At 38.5% G+C, this 20,982-nt stretch overlaps 2 protein-coding genes across 10 annotated transcripts in view; one reads left to right on the top strand and one right to left on the bottom strand.

The window, feature by feature from the left end:
* Iqcb1 (IQ motif containing B1) overlaps nt 1–20,035 on the bottom strand; it is a 35,584-nt gene extending 15,549 nt beyond the window's left edge. For 2 of the 8 annotated variants that reach the window (XM_045147537.1, XM_045147543.1), the window contains exons 1-8: nt 19,938–20,025; nt 18,957–19,040; nt 16,252–16,368; nt 15,238–15,400; nt 13,249–13,378; nt 8,132–8,225; nt 2,843–2,942; nt 683–861 (exon numbers count right to left, since the gene is read on the bottom strand). In XM_045147537.1, coding sequence (XP_045003472.1) covers nt 683–861; nt 2,843–2,942; nt 8,132–8,225; nt 13,249–13,378; nt 15,238–15,400; nt 16,252–16,360 — 775 coding nt within the window. In that variant the 5' untranslated portion in view covers nt 16,361–16,368; nt 18,957–19,040; nt 19,938–20,025. Of the gene's footprint in view, nt 1–682; nt 862–2,842; nt 2,943–8,131; nt 8,226–13,248; nt 13,379–15,237; nt 15,401–16,251; nt 16,369–18,956; nt 19,041–19,937 lie in introns of those variants that run through there. The other 6 variants (XM_045147541.1, XM_045147538.1, XM_045147540.1 and 3 more) reach the window with 6 other exon arrangements.
* A 154-nt stretch (nt 20,036–20,189) lies between these two features.
* The window catches only part of Eaf2 (ELL associated factor 2), a 39,020-nt gene continuing 38,227 nt past the window's right edge, over nt 20,190–20,982 (top strand). Inside the window, exon 1 of one of the 2 annotated variants that reach the window (XM_045147951.1) lies at nt 20,190–20,365. In XM_045147951.1, the coding sequence (XP_045003886.1) occupies nt 20,283–20,365 (83 nt within the window). In that variant the 5' untranslated portion in view covers nt 20,190–20,282. The remainder of the gene's footprint in view (nt 20,366–20,982) is intronic. The other variant, XM_045147950.1, reaches the window with a different exon arrangement.

Below are 20,982 nucleotides of genomic sequence, written 5' to 3'. Positions count from 1 at the left end.
AATAGGTTGGTCAACCAAGAAACAAACAAACAAAAAACCCACACAACTTTCACTGGTAGTTGGAAAAATACACTATCAGTATGATCTTGGGTATTATAATTTTTCCATGCCTCTATTCCATATCTATAAAATAAGGATATTCTGTCCCATAAAAATGTCATAAAATTACATGTCTTAATGAATACAAAGCATGCAGCATCTATACATAGGAAATCCTCAATTAAAGGAAAGTTATCACACCTTCAAATTTTCTGACTTTTATGAATATGTATTTGGATTTTCGATTTTTGGATTTATGAATATGGATTTGATTTGATTTAGGTAAGTTTTGTTGTTAAGTTTTTTCTTTCTGAGTAAATGTAGGGAAAGAATTAAAGAATAATTGATTAATTAGTATAACGACCTGTTAAACGTATTTCTATTTTCTTTACTAAAGCCAGTTTTGATTTAGCTGATAAAAATAATCTTTGTCATTTTATTACACTATATGCATAGGTGCCATTTGTTGTGACATGTAAATATTTATTACATAGTTTTTTCTCTGAAATTATATATGTTGTAATAGGGTTTTGTCTGCACAGTTCAGCTACTAACTTCAAAATATAAGTACTCTGTGGTTGAGAAACCACCAAAATTTTTTTATCTTTGGGAAGACAAAGGAAACAAAGTAAGTATGCCCTACCTTTGTAGCAGGTACTTAGTCTCAATAAAATCAAAATTTCCTGATGAGATTCAGCCATCAACAACAAGAGCTTTGTAGCAGTACTTCTTATGACTGGACTAGGAGTTGATAAAAGCTTGAAAAGAACTTCATCTAAAATAGAATGCAGGGTTTTTTCTTCTATCTTGAGTAAATCACCACTAATGGAACAAAATAAAAAGGTCTCATTACTGATACGTAGTTATCATAACTAATGTAAAGTAAATGGTTCCACAACTTGATCCCTATTTATGGCCTGTTCCATGAAGATAATCATTTTTTAAAAACATAGGTTGGGGCTGGAGAGATGGCTTAGCAGTTAAGGCGCTTCCCTGCAAAGCCAAAGAACTCAGGTTCGATTTCTCAGGATCCACATAAGCCAGAAGTAGAAGGGGGCACATGCGTTTGGAGTTTGTTTGCAGCAGCCAGAGGCCCTGATGCGCCCATTCTATCTCTTCCTCTGCCTCTTTCTCCCTCTCTCAAATAAATAAATAAATAATAAATTAAATAAAGGTGTGTGGTACCACACCCAGCTTCTATTTAAATAAAACAAAATAAAGCATAGCTTGGTTACAAGATTATATCATCTTATCTCAACTAACATTGTATGCACAATGCGGCACATGCATCTGGAGTTCATTTGCAGTAGCAAGAGGTTCTGGTGCACTCATTTTCCACCCATCTTTCCTCACAAATAAAAAAAAATTTTTTTTAAGTCTTCAGTGATCCTCATTGCCTACATGGTACAAATTATTTTTTTTTTCAGCAGATTCTTACTGGTATTGTCACCACAACCAGCAAGACTAAGTTTTCTTTCTTTTTTAATTTTTTTTTTTTTTTTTTAAATTTATTTATTTGAGAGCAACAGACACAGAGAGAAAGACAGATAGAGGGAGACAGAGAGAATGGGCGCGCCAGGGCTTCCAGCCTCTGCAAACGAATTCCAGACGCGTGCGCCCCCTTGTGCATCTGGCTAACGTGGGACCTGGGGAACCGAGCCTCGAACCGGAGTCCTTCGGCTTCACAGGCAAGCGCTTAACCGCTAACCCATCTCTCCAGCCCTTTTGTTTTTTTTTTATATATTTATTTGAGAGTGACAGATGGAGAGAGAAAAGGCCAGATAGGTAGAGAGAGAATGGGCGTGCCAGGACCTCCAGCCACTGCAAATGAACTCCAGATGCATGTGCCACCTTGTGCATCTGGCTTACTTGGGTCCTGGGGAATCGAGCCTCTAACAGGGATCCATAGGCTTCGCAGGCAAGTGCATAACCGCTAAGCCATCTCTCCAGCCCCTAAGTTAAGAAACACAGCATGTAAGTTTTTCATGATGTAAGTCTCTGCAGAACTTGCTAGCCACTTCTGATACTGAAGTCCTAGCAGCAATGAATTGACCCAACTTTTCATGTTTCTTATTTCTGTACTTTGGCTTGTGTTGTTGCCACTGCCTGGAAATGCTGCTTCCTCCTCATCCTCACTGGCCAATTTATTACCCTTAAAGTTTCATCTCAGTTGTTACCCTTTTCAGGAAGCATACTCTCTCAGTTTGGGTTAGAAGCTACCCTTAGCACTTGTGGACAACTTTAATATTGTAGCCTACTAATGAACTAAAATATAATTATGTTTAGGTGTCTTACTATTGTACTACAAGTTCTTTGAAGACAAGGTTTATATCTAAATAAATTTTGCAAATACAGTGACAGGCACGGTTATTCAGCCACTGTTATTCCACACTGAAGTGAAGGAATGAATTATTCAACTAAGTATATTCTTTCTGTTTGGCCACAGGAATTGTCTACTATTTCTTTTATATTATTTTTTAGCATTTACTACAACATTCAAAGTTGATGTTTATTAAATACATAAGCATTTTAATTGCAATACTAATGTTTTTCTTTAGATATCACACCAGCTTTCTTTATTAAGCTTTACATTAGATTCAGTATCTTCTTAAGCTCTGAGATAATATACCAATGTGATAACAAATTTCTAATATTTTTAATTATTTTATGTTTACTTTTTATAAAAAAATTAAAGAAAGCTTAAGTATAATGTACAAGTCATACACAGCTGCTTTTAACAAAATTAAGAGTATAATTAGTAATCAAAACCAAAAAATGTTTAGCCTTTTGTAGACCAAGTTACCTGTTGATCTGTACTATGTTCTGTAGCAGAGTCATGACTGTGGATCCTATCTGCACATTGTCAGTTTGTAATAAGTGCAAGAAATGATCACTTTGTAGGACTAAAGGAAGAGAGAAACATGAAAGATGAAAGCTTTTATAACACATGTAAACTTTTGTCTGTTTTTAAAAAGGTATTATTTATTTATTTGAGACAGAGAACGCAAGAGAGAGCAGGGGCACACCAAGACCTCTTGCCCACTGCAAACCAACTCCAGATACATGTGCCACTTAGTGCATTTGGCTTTACATGGGTATTAGGGAATTGAACTCAGGCCATCAGGCTTTACAAGCAAGTGCCTTTAACCACTGAGCCATCTTTCCAGCCCAAGCTTTTGTCTTTCTACAAACAAACCAAAACATCATTTCTGCAAAACTTCCTGCTTGGTAAGACATACAATACTTTTTTTTTAGGTTTTATTTTTATTTATTTATTAGAGACAGAGAGAGGGGGAGAGAGAGAGAGTGAGGATGGGCACACCAGGGCCTCTAGCCACTGTAAACAAACTCCAGATGCATGTGTGCATCTGGATTATGTGGGACCTGGAGAATCGAACCTGGGTCCTTAGGTTTTGCAGGCATGCGCCTTAACTGTTAAGCCATCTCTCCAGCCTCATACAATACTATTTTAAACAATATTTTTTTTTAAAGAAAAAAATGTTTTAATTTTGAGAAAAAGTCCAGTTCTGAGAACAATAAACATTAGTCTAATTTAAAACAAAATGGGGTTGTTTCATGTTTCTTTACACACCCTCCTCCTCACAGAACCAGGAATGTAATTCTCCCAACTCAGGCAGGCATTGATATTAATGGACACTGCATGCATGCACGCTCACAGACAAAATTCAGAGTAATTTGTCAAATAAGATTTTGTTGGTGTCTGGATTGATCAAAACCCTTGCAGTCAACAGTTTACTAGACTTAAAGGGTTAGATGTTAAACAATATTTTTTACTTACTTGCAAGCAGAAAGAGACAAAGTGAGTATGAGCACACCAGGGCCTCTAGCCACTGCAACAGACTCCAAATGCATGAGCCACTTTGTGCATCTGGCTTTACATGAGTACTGGGGGATAGAACCTGGGTCACTAGGTTCTACAAGCAAGAACCTCAGCCACTGAGTCATCTCTTCAACTCCAATAAAGACTTTTAAAAATGTGGATATTCAGTTTTTAACAGGAAAGGCCTCATGTAGCTTAGATTACCCTCAAGATTACTACACAGCTGAGGTTGCCTATGAACTTCTGATCCTCTTGCCTCTACTTAATGAATTCTAGGACTATAGGCATTTACTACCTATATCAGTTTATAAGGTGCTAGGGAGTAAACCTAACTAAGGCTTTGTACATGTTAGGCAAATACCCTATCAACTGAGCTACATCCCCAGCTTCATCACATAAGAAGTTTTTTTTTTTTGGTTTTTTTGAGGTAGGGTCTCACTCTGGTACAGGCTGACCTGGAATTAACTCTGTAGTCTCAGGGTGGCCTTGAACTCACGGCGATCCTCCTACCTCTGCCTCCCAAGTGCTGGGATTAAAGGTGTGCGCCACCATGCCCAGCTCACATAAGCAGTTTTAAATGGGCATGAACAATTCCATTTTATGACGTTATAGTCAAAGGGGCATCTATAAATATCAAGCTAAGAATTCATTAAAACCTTTCTTTAAATTGAAAATAAAATAGAATAGACTAAGCCTGAATCTTTTATGTAGCACTGAATTTCAGTGGATAAATAACAAAAACATAAATTACAAAAAATATTTTTATTGGTTAATAAGTTTTAGGTTACAAAGAACCAGTTATAAAAACTTGACGTTGGGTATTAAACATTAAGCAAGATGCTTAACATCTCTGAGCCTCTATTTTATCAGTTGTCAAACTAGAAATAAGTAACTCTTACACAAGTTAAGACATAATGTCCTAGAAAAGAGTATTTTCTCAATAAATGCAAGTTTTTATTTCTATGGCTTTTTATGTTGTTATTTAGTGAAAAAAAATCTTGTAAAAAGTACATTTTGGGGCTGGAGAGATGGCTCAATGGTTTAAGGCACTTGCTTACAAGGCTTGACAGACTGGGTTCAATTCTCCAGTACCCACATAGAGCCAGACACACAAAGTAGAGCATGTGTCTAGAGTTTGTTTGCACTGTGGTAAAATGCCCTGATGTGCCATTCTCTCTCTCTCTCTAATAAATAAAAATATTTTTTAAAACTTATTTTTCGGGCTGGAGAGATGGCTTAGTAGTTAAGTGCTTGCCTGTGAAGCCTAAGCACTCCGGTTCGAGGCTCGATTCCCCAGGACCCACGTTAGCCAGATGCACAAGGGGGCACACGCGTCTGGAGTTCGTTTGCAGTGGCTGGAAGCCCTGGTGCGCCCATTCTCTATCTATCTGCCCTCCCGCCTCTCTCTCTCTGTCACTCTCAAATAAATAAATAAAATGAACCAAAAATATTAAAAAAATTTCCATTTTTATGTACTTAAGGTATTTATTGGTAACTATGGAATTAACTTTGTATTTATTAAAATTATATGGCATGCATGATGTACATAGATTTTTTTTCTGTTGAAAAATTTATACTAAAGTAACTTATTAAACAGTCATTCCATTTTATTTTTTGACTGTTTGCCTTATAAGCCATTAATATATAACATTTTTACAGCTCCTAGTCAGGTAACTTCTTGCCAGAGTGAACCCTACCTTACTACCACTACTCTTCCAAAGAAAAAAAAAACTAATTCTTTTATCAATTTAATTGTTTAAACATTTTATGATGAAAGTTTCAATTAAATATAAAAGCAGATGGGCTAGTACAGTGAATCCTTATGAAATAGTTTTAACAACGATCAATTCATGGAAAAACTTGTTTTATCTATTTCCTCCTCCCCATTCACTTCCACTTCATTTTGAAACAAATCTAAGATATCAAATTGTTTTACCAGGGCTGGAAAGATTTGCCTGCAAAGCCAAAGGACTCTGGTTTGATTCCCTAGGCTTCATGTAAGCCAGATGCACAAGGGGGCACATGTATCCAGAGTTCATCTGCAGTGGTTAGAGGCCCTGGCACACCCATATTCTCTCTCTCAATAAATAAACACTTTATTTAAAAAAATTAGCTGGGCATGGTGGCACCTGCCTGGGCTACAGCAAGAACATACCTTGAAAAACCAAAAAAAAAAAAAAAAAAAAATTACCAGTAAGCATTTCAACATATACTGCCTAAAGTTATAACTTGCTAAACCAATGAAACCTAACCATTACCTCACAATAAAATATTACTATTCATTCCATCAAATAAGCCAGACAAGTGTTCCAACTTCCAAATTGTTATCAAGTTTTAAATTTGTTTCAATCAAGATTCAAGTAAGGGGCTTGCCTGCAAAGCCAAAAGACACAAGTTCAATTCCCAAGAATCGACATAAAAAAGCCAGATACACAGGTGGTGCAGGTATCTGGAGTTCAATGGCCATGGCTGGAGGCCATGGCACGCCCATTCCATTTCCTAATCTGCCTCTCTCTCTCCCTCTCTCTCTCTCTCTCTCTCTCTCTCTCTCATAAATAAATAAAATATTTAAATAGAGATTCAAATAAGGTCCATGTAGTGGATTGGTATCTTTTAAACTTCTTGAAACTGCAGATTTTTCTATCTTTATTTCCCTTGTAATTTATATGAAAAAAAAAAAACAACAAGAAACAAAAACAAAAACATGTCAATTGTCTTAGAAGCTTCTCAAGGTCCATTTCTGTTAACTTCATTCCTGAGGTATATTGTATCTGTACTTACAAATTGGTGCTTGGAGCTAAAGGGACAAAAACAACTCCATTTCAATTTTGCACACACATTTTATCTGTAATGCTTTGGTAAGCCACTAGGAGGCAGGTGATATTTAATTTTCCCTCTTTTTGAGATGCTATCAGGCATGGCTGCTCAATTCTGATATCTCTTAACACAAGAAAGATGGCAAAAAATGGGTGCTATTCTATCAAGCCTTTTACATTTTTAGTTGGAATACTTTTACTTAGAGAAAAATTTCCTCATCTTTATGTAAGAAAAGGCAGCATAGACTAGATCTTTCGGGGCTGGAGAAAGGGCTCAGCAGTTAACTTGATGGCCTGGGTTTGATTCCCCAGAACCCAAATAGAACCAGATGCACAAAGTGGTGAATGATCTGGACTTCGTTTGCAGTGGCAGGAGACCCTAGTGCACCCAGTCTCTGCCTCTTTCTCTTTCTTAGTATATATATTTATTTTTAAAAAGACTAGGTCTTCCATTTAATGATTTTTAAAAATAAATTAGTTCCCAGCTAACCAAAATGATTACAACATTTTGTATGCCATTATTTATTACTGCTCAAATTTTATTTGGCTGGTACAAACTTCACTACATTGGCACCTGAGTCCTTTTGCAGAATCCTGATAAACTCTGATGACTTTCTTTACATTTGATAGGGGTCTGCTTGTATACTTTTATCTAGCCATTTCTTCAAGGGGGTGAGTCATTTTACAGTGAAGAGGTTGCTGGAAACTCTACTATGTAAATATTTTTTTTCTCATTGATTTTATAACCATCTGACCTACTTTTAATATCCACTTTATGGTTTCATATTAACCCTAGGAACATTATCACTTTTGAAATGGTTTATCTTGAGATAGAATATTTATTTAAAGAAAGGGAGAGAGAGAGAGACAGAGACAGAGAGAGAGAATGAACAGGTGTGCCAAGGCCTCTAGACACTGCAAACAAACTCCAGATGCATGTGCCCCCTTGTGCATCTGGCTTATGTGGGTACTGGGGAATTGAACCTGAGTCCTATGGCTTTGCAGGCAGGCACCTTAACTGGTAAGCCATCTCTCCAGCCCCAGGGCATATTTTAAAATCTATTGTAATATTCTTTTTCTTCTTTACAACCAAAGTTCTAGGTACTTTATATTGGAAACTTATAATAATATTTGGGAAGTTAATAGATTTAAAGAAAAGGTATTTTGGCAGATCACATAGCTATATGAATGTATCTACCAAATGTATTAGTTTTGCTAAATGAAAATAGCTGCCTCTGTCTCAAGTAAGTAAATAAATAAATGATAAAATATTTTAAAGTTGCTTTTGCTAAACTGTTCTAATAACTCAGCAACTCAGATTTACTAAATGGAAATGCTAAGGAGAAAGTGGTATTTTAGCAGTACTCCCTTAACTTAATATTCATATAGTCAATGCTTTATGACAACTATTGGTTACATGAAGCTTTTCTCTTACCATTCCGTATGAGTTGAATATGACCTCCCAATAGCCAGGAGAAAGAATCAGTCACAATTTGGAAAAAGTGTAGTAATTTATCTTTTTCTTCACCCTTAACATAAAAGATAAACCCAAATTACTTTTGTATAATCTGCCTTATTAAAAACAAAGCAAGCCAGGCGTGGTGGCACACACCTTTAATCCCAGCACTAGGGAGGCAGGGGTAGGAGGATTGTAAATTTGAGGTCACCCTGAGACTACATAGTGAATTCCAGGTCAGCCTGAACTCGAGTGAGACCCTACCTCAAAAACCAAAAAAGAAAAAAAAAAAGAAAAGAAAAAACAACCCCAAAATAACATTAAAAACAAAGACTTCTCTTATAGGGAAATCAGAAGACTTGACTTCTGGATCTAATGGTTATTTATAGGATATGTAATCTTTGCTGGGCATGGTGGTGCATGCCTTAAATCCCAGCGCTTGGGAGGCAGAGGTAGGAGGATCATTGTGAGTTCGAGGCCACTCTGATACTACAAAGTGAATTTCAGGTCAGCCTTGGGCTACAGTGAGACCCTACCTTAAAAAAACAAACAACAACAACAACAAAAACCCACCATATTAAACATATATAATCTTAAAGTTTTTACTTTCTTAATTTGTAAAATCTATGATTACAGAATATCAACATGCCACATACTATACAGCTGTTACTTAGATACACCACAGTTGATACACTATTTCTCAACACTGGTTCTGCACTGAAATCACTTGTTGAGCTTTTTAAATACATCTGTGCACAGGCATAAGTTCAAATATACTGCATCTGAATCTCCAAAGGTAAAATGTAAACATCTGTATTTTCACTTAGATGAGAGATTCAGTTATGTATCCAGGCTTGACAGCCATGGAAATATGCAAATATAAATGCCAGCATACAGCATTATTAATAGAACCTTTTGGTTCCAGTTTCTACTTTATAACTTTATAAAGGCTGTGACTGTGCTATTTAGCTCCCCATTCGAACTCTGTATACAATTCTGAGGCAGAGTAAATGTTCAACTAGTATTTATTCAGTAAATAAATGATTTTTTTTCTGGATTTTCTTTCTTTTTTTTTTTGGTTTTTCGAGGTAGGGTCTCACTCTGGTCCAGGCTGACCTGGAATTAACTCTGTCATCTCAGGGTGGCCTTGAACTCATGGCAATCCTCCTACCTCTGCCTCCCGAGTGCTGGGATTAAAGGCATGCGCCACCACGCCTGGCTCTGGATTTTCTTTTAAGGAAAGGTGAGAGGTTAGAGAGTCACAATGGGAAACAGCACATTCCACTGACATTGCCATTACTGGCCACGTAACTCCCTTCCACACCGTGGCCATGTCATTTTAATAAAAAATTATATAAAGGCCACCAAAATTGTCAATGTCCTGAATGTTTCTACTGCAGCAGAGAAGTGATGATGACAACTATAAAAAGCACACATGTGAGAACTCAACTATAACAAATTTTCCCTTAAAAATCAACAAAATATGCCAGGCGTGGTGGCACATGCCTTTAATCCCAGCACTCAGGAGGCAGAGGTAGGGGGATCGCCATGAGTTCGATGCCACTCTGAGATTAATTCCAGGTCAGTGTGGGCTAGAGTGAGACCCTACCTCAAAAAAAAAAAAAATCAACAAAATATAAGATATATCACATCAGATAATGCTTTTAGTTCACTAAATTGCCTCTATCATCCAAAGACACAATTAGAAAGGGCATCATGATTCTTGTTGTCAACCTCAAAAGAAGGTGCTTTACTTCTAGACTTTCTACTTTTCTTAAAAAGACAAACAGAGAGCTAGGGATATGGCTCAGTGTACAAAGTGCTTGAAGTATGAGGACCTGAGTTCAGATCCTCAAAACCTCACAAAGCCAGATACAGTAACCCAGCATCTCCCCAAATTCACATTATCAACTGTATACTCAAACTGTAAACCTAAATAAACCCATTTCCCCATTAAGTTGTTTCTTGTCAGATATTTTTGTCACAGCAACAAGAAAAGTAACCAATACAATCACTAATCCAAAAATATGAAACTTGAAACTTTTTGAGTGTCAATAATTTTGGAATTTGTATTTTTAGATTAGGGAAGTTCAATCAGTAGAGTCTATGCAAATATTTCTCAATGGGAAAACTCTAATATATGAAACACTTCTGACTCCAAGTATTTCAGCTAAAGTGCATAAAATAATATCAAATAATGTATATTAATATTTAAAATAATTAGTAATACTTTTGTAATTATAAATGAGGAGATAGGTATGCTTACTCTGACCTGAACATTATACAATATATAGGTGGCACCAAAGTATTACATAGTACCTTTAAGTATTTACAATTTCATGCCAATTGGAAAAAAAAAAGCTGTAAATTGGGTGTGGAGGTGCATGCCTTTAATCCCAGCACTTGGGAGGCAGAGGTAGGAGGATTGCCATGAGTTCGAGGCCACCCTGAGACTACACAGTTAATTCCAGGTCAGCCTGAGCTAGAGTGAAACTCTACCTCGAAAAACCAAAAAAAAAGCTGTAGTCTAACTGGGCTGAAGTGTCAAAAATTAGACTTTGAGGCACTAGAATGGCCTGGAAAGAAGTAAGCCACAAGGCAAGAAGCTCCTAAGATGATGTATAAGCTTCTGTTAAATTTTTGAGTCCTTATCCATGCATGTATAAAAGGCTCTAGGAGGCCCAGGGAGACAGACAGTTGGAAAGCTAAAAGAAATTAGTAGCAATTTCATCATCTGTCTATGGCTGGCCATACAGGTTTGGAGTAAAGTTCTTTCAAATTAGGTCAGGGTTAATGTCTTTAGCTTTCATTTAAACCAACGAACGACATGTAAGGAGAAAGGAATGGAGGATGTCTATCCCGACAAAGGGAAAAGCCAATCTTTTATACAAACACCTGATCTGGCAAAATTGAACTGCTTTTAACAAGTCTTCAAAGGAAGTAGTTCCATAATATAGCATTCAGTACCACCTCAAAACAACCACAAAAAATCATTAAACATGCAGAAACAAAAAAATCTGACTGAGTGTGCTGCACACATATGCACTCGGGAGGCAGAGGTAGGAGGATCACTGTGAGTTCGAGGCCAAAACCAAAAAAACAACAAAATAATTCTGACCTATAAAAAGAGAAAAAACAGCTAATAGAAGCAATTTTCAAATGATCCAGATATTAGGTCTGAAATAAGAACTTATAAGCAATTACAATAATATGGTTGGTAAAGAATCTGCAAGAAGAAATGAATATAGTAGATAGATGAAGATATAGCAGTTATAAAAACTTGAAAAGAGAAGTAAAGACAAATAGAATAAATACATGAAAGTAAAATATTCTATAGATAGGATGGACAGTAGATTAGACATTGCAGAAGCATTATGAACTTGACAAACCAATAGAAATTATCTAAATGTAAGTACATAACAAGCTAAATTGAAAGTAAGAATGAAGGCTGAATTTTTATCAGATATAACAGATGTCAGGAAACTAAAGAACAGTCTATAATACAGAGAAAAGAAAAACAAATTAGGTTTGAACAGATAGGAACAAAATATAAATCTGAAAAAAAATCCAAGGGATTGAAATTATGTGGAGAACTGTTATCCTCATCATAACAAAATTAAATTGACAGATGTGGTGGCACTCCTCTTAAATCCCAGCACTCAGGAAGCTAAGGTAGGAAGATTGTTGTGAGTTCAAAGCCAGTCTGGAGCTACAAAATTTGTTTCAGGTCAGCCTGGGCTAGAGTGAGACCTTGCCAAAAAAAAAAAAAAAAAAAAAAAATTAGAAATTACAAATAAAGTACCTAAAAATCTTCAAATATTTGGAAATTAAGCACCACACTTCTGAATTTATGTGTCAAAAAATGAATATATAAAGCACCTACCACAATAAGCCAAGGAATATTTAAATTGTATAGATCTCTATCTTTGAGTTGGAATAGTCTGATTAGAGATGTGAAGTATGAAATAGAAAGTTTGCCTGTATTATGCCTCACTCCTAGAGCTACTCAGAAAAGTACTGAGACTACAGAAGAAATTTCTTATTATAAAGAGGAATGGCAACAAGAAAATGTAATTAGAAAGTATGTTTTAGGGAAGATATTACAGACATGTGTATATACAGGTATTGCTCAAAGTTGACTAGTAAAACAAATTCTTTAAAAGTCATATCGTAAGCCAGGCATGCTAGCTTACGCCTTTAATCCTAGGACTTGGGAGGCAGAGGTAGGAGGATCACCACGAGTTCGAGGTGAATTACAGGTCATCCTGAGCTACAGTGAGACCCTACCTCGAAAAACAAAAGTCATACCATCCTCTTCAGCCAGCATTTACAAATTTTTAATGTAGAGATGATGTTCTACTGTAATTTTAAAAATGTTTAGGGCTGGAGAGATGATTTAGCCATTAAGCACTTGACTGTGAAGCCTAAGGACCCCGGTTCGAGGCTCAATTCCCCAGGACCCATGTTAGCCAGATGCACAAGGGGGCGCACGCATCTGGAGTTCGTCTGCAGTGGCTGGAGGCCCTGGTGCATCCATTCTCTCTCTCTCTCTCTGCCTCTTTCTCTGTCTGTTGCTCTCAAATAAGTAAGTAAAAATAAACCAAAAAAAAATTAAAAAAAAATGTTTAAATCGGGCTGGAGAGATGGCTTAGCGGTTAAGCGCTTGCTTGTGAAGCCTATGAACCCCGGTTCGAGGCTCAACTCCCCAGGACCCACATTAGCCAGATGCATACGGGGGCGCACGCATCTGTAGTTCGTCTGCAGGGGCTGGAGGCCCTGACGCGCCCATTCTCTCTCTCTCTACCTGCCTCTTTCTCTGTCTGTCACTCTCAAATAAATAAATAAAAATAATAAACAAAAAAAAATTTAAAAAAATGTTTAAATCCACTACTCTAGTTGTACTTTCAGCCAAAGGTGGCACATTTGAAAAATAACATGGGACATTCTCAAGATATAATCTGGCATGGCAATACACGCTTTTAATCCCAGTACCCAGGAGAATGAGCCAAGAAGACTGAGACCAGCCTAAGCTATAGAGAGACTCTATCTAGAAAACTGAAAAAATAAAATAAATGACAAGACATTAAATAACATGCCTTAGTTGCATTGATGAAACATGTTTGCAATCGTCTCCCCAAAATAAGAAAATTTTCGGCAGCTGATGGAAGTAATTCCTTGTAAAATTCCTCTGCATCTTCTCCTGGCTCTAAGCCCACACAGCAATGGCTGAAATAAGAGTACAAGTTTGTATTAACCACAAATTTCAGTTACATTCTCAAATTTCTACAGACATTTTGCCTTAATGTGAATCTTCAGTATCATGTTTTTGTAAATAAGCCAATTAAAAACTTGTTGGTCTAACAACTTTCTGGAAAACTAACCTGTGTTGTATGTATTAAGAAATAAAACTGCCTTACAATAAAGAGAAATAAGCCAAGTTTTCAGTGAATTAGCTATAATTACTCTAAAAGCCAATGAATATCTTGACTATTAAGTTCATGGGTAGCATTCCTGTTAACTCATACATTTTAGACATCCAACAGCTGGAAAATACCTAGGGTAAGATTCACAGGACAAAGGGAAATCAAATACGTTAGTTTTATACCAATTCTTCTTTCAAAGAGATCTACTTTAGGAAATATTTGCCTTATATGAGGGAAAGTAGCAAAAGCATTAGTATCTTAACTCTGGTAGAAACATTTTACAATATGCATAAGGTCAATAAACCACTATGGATTCTGGAAACTCCACATAAAAGCCACTCCTTGGATATGAGCTGAGTATATTCAAAAGTGTCAATTGTGAAAGTATTTGGGTAGTAAAGAGCCCCCAACCCAAGAATATGTTGTAGTCTGATAGTAAATACTGTTGTCTGAGTCTTTTCAACAAAATGTGCAGACACTGATAAAAGATAATTCCATACTAAACCTGTTAAAAGCCTAAAACTGGTTAATGTTCACATATATGTATCAATATTGATGTTCAATATTATTCATATATATATACATATATATGTATATATATATATATATATATATATATATATACATATACACACATACACACACTGTTATAAGCCAACGTATCTGGTCAAAACTAACACATAAAGATTTACTACAGAAATAATCTTGAAAATTAAAGTATAAAGAGTATCACATATATTTGTTATTTTATTTTATGTTTTGGTTTTTTGAGGTAGGGTCTCACTCTAGTCCAGGCTGACCTGGAATTCACTCTTAGGGTGGCCTCGAATTCATGGTAATCCTCCTATGTCTGCCTCCGAGTGCTGGGATTAAAGGCATGTACCACTATGCCTGGCTTTAACTTTTCTTTATAATGCCATACTTTGAGGCAAAGGCCTTAACCACTGAGCCATTTCTTCTGCCCTATAACTGCATACTTTGAATTTAGCTTTTATCTAGTAATAAAATAGGGCTAGGTAGTTTAGAGAGTTGACAGCTAAATATGGCAAACTCCTTCAATGGCTTCATAAAAATAGTAGGGAGAAGGGAAGGAAAGGGGGCGAGGAAGAAAACATTCATTTATTTAGAAAACACACAGTTTGAGTCAATCAAGAAGTAGCTTAGCCATTTAGAACATTTTTATTGACTCCTTTTCAAAAAGGTCAATTCTGACCTTTCAATTTTTAGCATGGTAGTAGAAAAGTAAGTGCTGCTTCTAAATGTTATTGATAAGATTTAGGTTATCTAATAAACATACAGTTTAGAGCCAAAACAATAAGGGGAATGAAGTTTCTGTGTTTGATCTTCTGTATTTTGCTTACACACTTTCATTTTAGCACATAATTTATTCTTGTGTCACCCAATCTCTACTATAAGTTTCTCAGGTACAGAGCTTTAATTTCATTTCTTCAAACATTTTTGAGTCAATAAACCACTTGGGATTCAGTGGTGAGCAAAAGCAAAAGCAATGATCACTGCAGAAAGAAATAGTAGACTATATAATATGGGTTGGGAGAGGCTCAGTAGTTAAAGACTTATAGGAGGTTCCAATTCTTTTTAGGAAGATGAAAAAAGAAACAACTGCTGAAAATTAGAACAAGCTAACTCATGGGTTCATCTTACCTTAGTATTTGTGTAAGCTGGGATATTGTAGACCAACCACCTTGGATCCGAGAATAATCTTGACTGAGGACCAAAAGGCAATATTGAATGAGGTCATAACAATATATATCTTGTTTGATTTTCTTCAACTCTGAGCTTCCTGCAGGGGTGTTGTTTATTATATCTAAGCAAAAGAAAATAAGATATATCCATTTTTTCTCCATACATCCAAGACCTATTTGCATTTTTATATTATACAATATTAGGAATATATCCAAAAGGAAAAATTACTGCTATGCCACAAAAATAGTATTTCTCTGTAAAATCAGAAACAAAGGTTAACACTAAACCAGTAACAGAACTGGTGTTTACTTAATGATTGGCCCAAAACCATTTGTTTAATCCTTTTTTTGTTTTTTTGAGATAAGGTCTTGCTCTAGCCCAGGCTGAACTGGAATTCACTCTGTAGTCTCAGGGTGGCCATGAATTCAGTGATTCTTCTACTTCTGACTCCTGAGTGCTGGGATTAAAGGTGTGCACTATCACACCTGGCTTTTATTAACCTTAAAATTTTTTTTTATTATTTACTTGAGAGCAACTGGGCATACCAGGGCCTCCAGCTACTGCAAACAAACTCCAGATGCATGCGCCACCTTGTGCATCTTGCTTACATGGGTACTGGGGAATAGAACTTGGGTCCTTAGGTTTTGCAGGCAAGTGCCTTAACCACTAAGTCATCTCTCCAGCCCAACCTTCTTTAAAAATTTATTTGCAAGGAGAGAGAATGAATGTGAATAGGTGTACCAGGGCCTCTAGCTGCTGCAAATGAACTCTAGATGCATGTGCCACTTTGTGCATCTGGCTTTTTGTGGGTACTAGCGATTGAACTCTGGGTAGTTAGTGGTGCATGTGCAACACTGCATGCTTGCGCCACTGTGCTACATGGCACCTGGAGATTTGAACATAAGTTCTTAGGCTTTGCAGGCAAGCACCTTAACCGCTGAACCATCTCTCCAGCCCCCCCCCCCATTTTACCTTTTAACTTCAACAATATGACAGGGACATTTTGCTCAGAACTTTTTGCAACTTCAGCAGCTAGAGACAAGATCCTTGGATCTGTACCTGTTGGCTTCATTTCTTCCATCACCTGTGCTTTAACAAAATCAGAAGATAAATGTCAAAAGATCCTCAAATATTCACTTTTTACTTATTTTTTAAAATAAAAGATTAGTATATATGAAAATTTAGGGTTTTTTTTTTTTTTTGTCTTGGGACGTGATGGTTAAATATATTTTTTCCTGATGGAAAATTCAGTTTTTTCTACCACTTTAACTCTAAAATTGCAGTTCTAGAGCCCTATCCTTTCATGTAACAGGAATTACAGTTATTGTTGATATGTATATACAGGTACTGTGCTAGAAGCTTTACATTCACTTTCTCTACTCTGCACAGTAATTCCAGGATAGAATTCATTCATAGAGAACAGACTGCAAAAAGTCTGTATGGCAGATCTAAAAATGGCATTCTTTCAAAGTTCTACTTACAAGGCTGGTCCTTGACAGGTATCACCAATGTGGACATGAGGAAGTTTTTCTTTTATTTAAATATTTTATTTTTATTTATTTGCAAGAAAGAGGCAGAGAATGGGCATGCCAGCCTTGTGCATCTGGTTTATGTTGGTCCCAGGGAATAGAACCTCAGTTCTTTGGTTTTGCAGCAAGCACCTTAACAATAAGCCATCCCTTCAGGCCCTCAGGAAGGTTTTTATTGTTCTTTGGCAAGAATGGATGACTGTTCCTGTTTACTTACTTTTAAAATACTGTTATCTTTGATTTTTTTTTTTTTTTTGGTTGGGTTTCACTCTAGCTCAGGCTGACCTGAAATTCACTATGCAGTCTCAGGGTGGCCTCAAACTCATGGTGATCCTCCTACCTCTGCCTCCTGAGTACTGGGATTAAAGGCATGCGCCACCACGCCTGGCTTGAAAAATATTTTTAATTAATTTATTTGCAAGCACAGAGATAGAGAGGAGACAAAGAATGGGTGTGCCAGGGCCTCTAGTCATTGAAATGAACCCCAGATGCATGCATGCACCACTGTGTATCTGGCTTTATGTGGGTACTAGGGAACTGAACCCAGGCCCTTAGGCTTTGCATGTGAGTGCCTTAACTGCTGAGCCATCTCTCCAGCCCAGTGGTGCCTGTTTATAAAAGAATGGATACCATAGGACGCCCCAACATACCAGACCTCAGAAATGTTATGCAATTGTAAGGAAAAGATTATTTATAAATAGTATAGTGGAGATTATGGTGAACACCTGCTTTCCTTCTAGAATCCTAAAATCCTGATAGATGTTTTATTAGTCCTATTGCCATTACACAATGAAACATCTGAAGCTGAGTAAAGTTCAAGGGCAGAGTGCAAGGCACTGGCTCAGCTTTGGTGAAGGCTACCTTGATTTTGTCATGTGACAGATGGTAACAAGACATGAGTGCAGGTGAATGGAAGGTATCACATTACAAGGCAAGAAGCCTGAGAGAAGGGAGGGATCAGGCTTGCTCCTTCATAGCTGTCTCTTGATAACTAACAAGGCTCTTAAAAAAACAGTACTAATTCCTCCTAAGGACAGTGTCTTCAATGGCCTAATTATTTCCACTAAGCTGTACATCTTAAAAGTCTCAGTACCTCTTACCATTGCCAAAAAGGAATATCTTTCTGACATATGAACAAGTAATTTCTTGTCACTGAGTTTCTAACAAGCTACTCTGGGCAACAATATTTCATAGGTGCTACAACAGTGTTTGCTACAGGAATTTCATGTATCCATGTAATTCCACTGGGAGAGGAAGACTGTGCCTGGTTTCCTCTGGATTTCACTGATTTTTCACTTTACTTATTTTGTTTTATATCCCTTCACTATACTAAGTTACAGCCACAAATAAGACTACATGTGTTGACTCCTATGAACTCTCCTAGCTAATCACTGAATCTGTAAAATGTGTCAACACATTAGGCCTCAGAAATGTGCTATTATGTGAGTAAGATTACTTACAAAACAACCCTAAGGCATAGGTATGATTTTTTTTTAAACTTATCATTATTGTACTGATAAACACGTTTGACTGGCTTGCATGGTCACACTGTTAAGTATAAAGCTGGAGTTCAAATCTAGAGACCTGGCTTTAAACCCTCAGTGCTTAATTACCATATGAAACAGTGCGACTTTAAAACAAACATTTACATACCCCACCATTAAAATAATTGAGAAATCTGCTTAAGGTAGAAGAAGGTAAATAAAGGAATATAGTCCAATAGCTGAATTACTCTGCAAGATCATCTAACAGCTATTGGTACACTTTATTTTTACATGTGTATGTATGTTCCTGCATGTGCAGGTGCTTGTGCATGCATGTGCATGTAGAGGTCAGAGATTGACATTGGGTGTAGTCACTTTCCACTTTAATTTTTGAGATAGGATCTCTTTAAGAATCTAGAGCTCATCAAGTGAACTAGACTACCTAGACAGTGGTCCTAGGACTGGGCCAACACTGGGCTTACAGGTAGGTGTCACCATGCCCAGCATTTCCCATGGGGTTCTGGTGATCCAAACTTAGATCCTCCTGCAGGTCCTTACGCATATGCAGCACCAACTTCTCCATTTGTCAACTTCTATAATATTTCACTCACTTTTGCAATAAACACATGAATGTGGGGTAAATACTGATCAATTATTTATTTACCCTGTTGCCAGACCCCCAGCTCCAGCCCTCACCCTTGGCAATCCAGTCTCCTCTGGCTGTGCCCTTTACTGACTCCACGAGTCGCTGTGATGGGAATAAAGGAAAGAAATAAAATGTAATCCAGTTATAACTTATCCCAACCCCACTTCCGCTCCTTTGGCCCCTGCCTCCAAATGTCCCCTCCTCCAGCCCTAATACTGCTAGTGGAAACTACTTCTGGGTTTATACTTAGAGGTCAGAGGGCTGCAGGGCCTTTAGCCTCAGCACTTGGGAGGCAGAAGTAGGAGGATCTCCATGATAATGATAAGATTTAGGCTATCTAACAAACATACAGTTTAGAGCCAAATCAATAAGGGGAATGAGTTTGAAGCCACCCTGAGACAGCCTGAGTCAGGCTGAGCTAGAGTGAGACCTTACCTAAAATAAATAAATAAAATAAAATAAAAAATAAACGTCAGGGTTGGAGAGAAGGCTTAGCAGTTAAGGCCCTTGCCTGCAAAGCCTAGGGACCCATGTTCAACTCTCCAGATCCCAGGTAAGCCAGATGCACAAGATGATGCGCATGCGCAAGGTCGCACATGCGCACAATGTGGCGCTCGCGTCTGGAGTTTGAGTGCAATGGCTGGAGGCCCAGGCGCGCCAATTCTATAATTAGTTTTTAAAAAAGAAAGAAAGAGAAAGAGAAAAAAAAAAAAAAAAAAAGGCCAGTCTGTTGGGCTTGCTTCAAAAAATAATAATAAAAAAAATTACAACAAAGGGTCAGAGGACGACTGCCGCCCAAGGGCGTCGTTTCCAGTCAGTCAGAGCATCCGGGCGTTCCCAGGCCTCGGGCGACCCCACGGCCCGGAGGCCGGCCGGGTGCGCTCGTCAGGCGTCAGGCGCCACCGCAAATCCCCGCCGCGCGCTCCTCCAAGCCCCGTCCACTCGGTTGAGGGGCCTGGCGTGTCCCTTTTTCCGGTCTCTTCCCGGCCGTTACCTCACCTCCCTCCACGCCGCGTCTCTCCACCCCTAGACTCGCACCGCGCCCCTCCAGCGTGCGGCCTTCCCGGAGAGGGCGTGCGGGCAGGCGGGCGTGCGTGGGTGCGTCGCGTCCTCGGGGGCGGGGCCAGCCCCCTCTCCCCCCCCCCAGAGCCGAAGGGGCGGGGCGCTCTTCTCCACACAGCCAATCAGAACTCGGAGGGCGCGAGGGGCGGAGTCTGTGGTGGGCGGGCGCGGCGCGCGAGCGGGGCCGGAGCCGGGACCGAGCTGCTCCAAGGCTGGGTTGAAGCAGATGGTTTGTGCAGGCGGATTTGGAGCCGGGAGGATGAATGGACCCCCGGGAATCTCATGCCTGGACCGGCGCGAGCGAGTTCTCAAGTTAGGCGACAGTTTCGAGAAGCATCCACGCTGCGCCTTCCACACTGTGCGCTGTGAGTGACGACTGACCCCCCCCCTCCCCGGGGACGAGAGGTGGTGGTGTGAGGGGGAAGACACGGGGGGGCTGTTTGTCCTCAGGCTCCCCCTACTCTTTCCTTCCGAGAAAGGGGGTGGCAGCCTGGTCCTTACCCCCCCAATCCCATCTCCAGCCCTCCATGCAAAGATCTGGGCGGGTTTACGTGAGACCCACAGACACGAAGGGGGGATTTTGTGCAGAAGATGTGCAGGGGAGACCGTGGAGTCGCATGACAAGTGGATGATGCAGAGGGGAAAGGAGAATGACAAAGGTGACAGATGGAACAGAGGTTCCCAATGCAGGGCAAAGGACTGGCTTGAGGCTGGTGGGGTAGGTAATAGGTCTCTTTTCTCTCAACATGAGGACTCCTAGTTGGGCCCTAAGGAGACTTGGTCAACTTATCTCAATGTCTGTATCTCTCTTGGACTCCATATTTCATTATCAGTTAATACTGATTATCAAAATATTGGAAGGTGTTTTATTAATTTTTATTTTTTTTTACTTGAAAGCTTTTGCATCGAGCCGTGAGTTCGAGGCCACCCTGAGACTACGTAGTGAATTCCAGGTCTGCCTAGGCTAGAGCGAGACCCTACC

The sequence above is a fragment of the Jaculus jaculus genome, chromosome 4, assembly GCF_020740685.1.
Source record: "Jaculus jaculus isolate mJacJac1 chromosome 4, mJacJac1.mat.Y.cur, whole genome shotgun sequence".
Lineage (NCBI taxonomy): Eukaryota > Metazoa > Chordata > Mammalia > Rodentia > Dipodidae > Jaculus > Jaculus jaculus.
The sequence above is the reverse complement of the archived record's forward strand: the minus strand, read 5'-3'. Positions and strand labels throughout refer to the sequence as shown.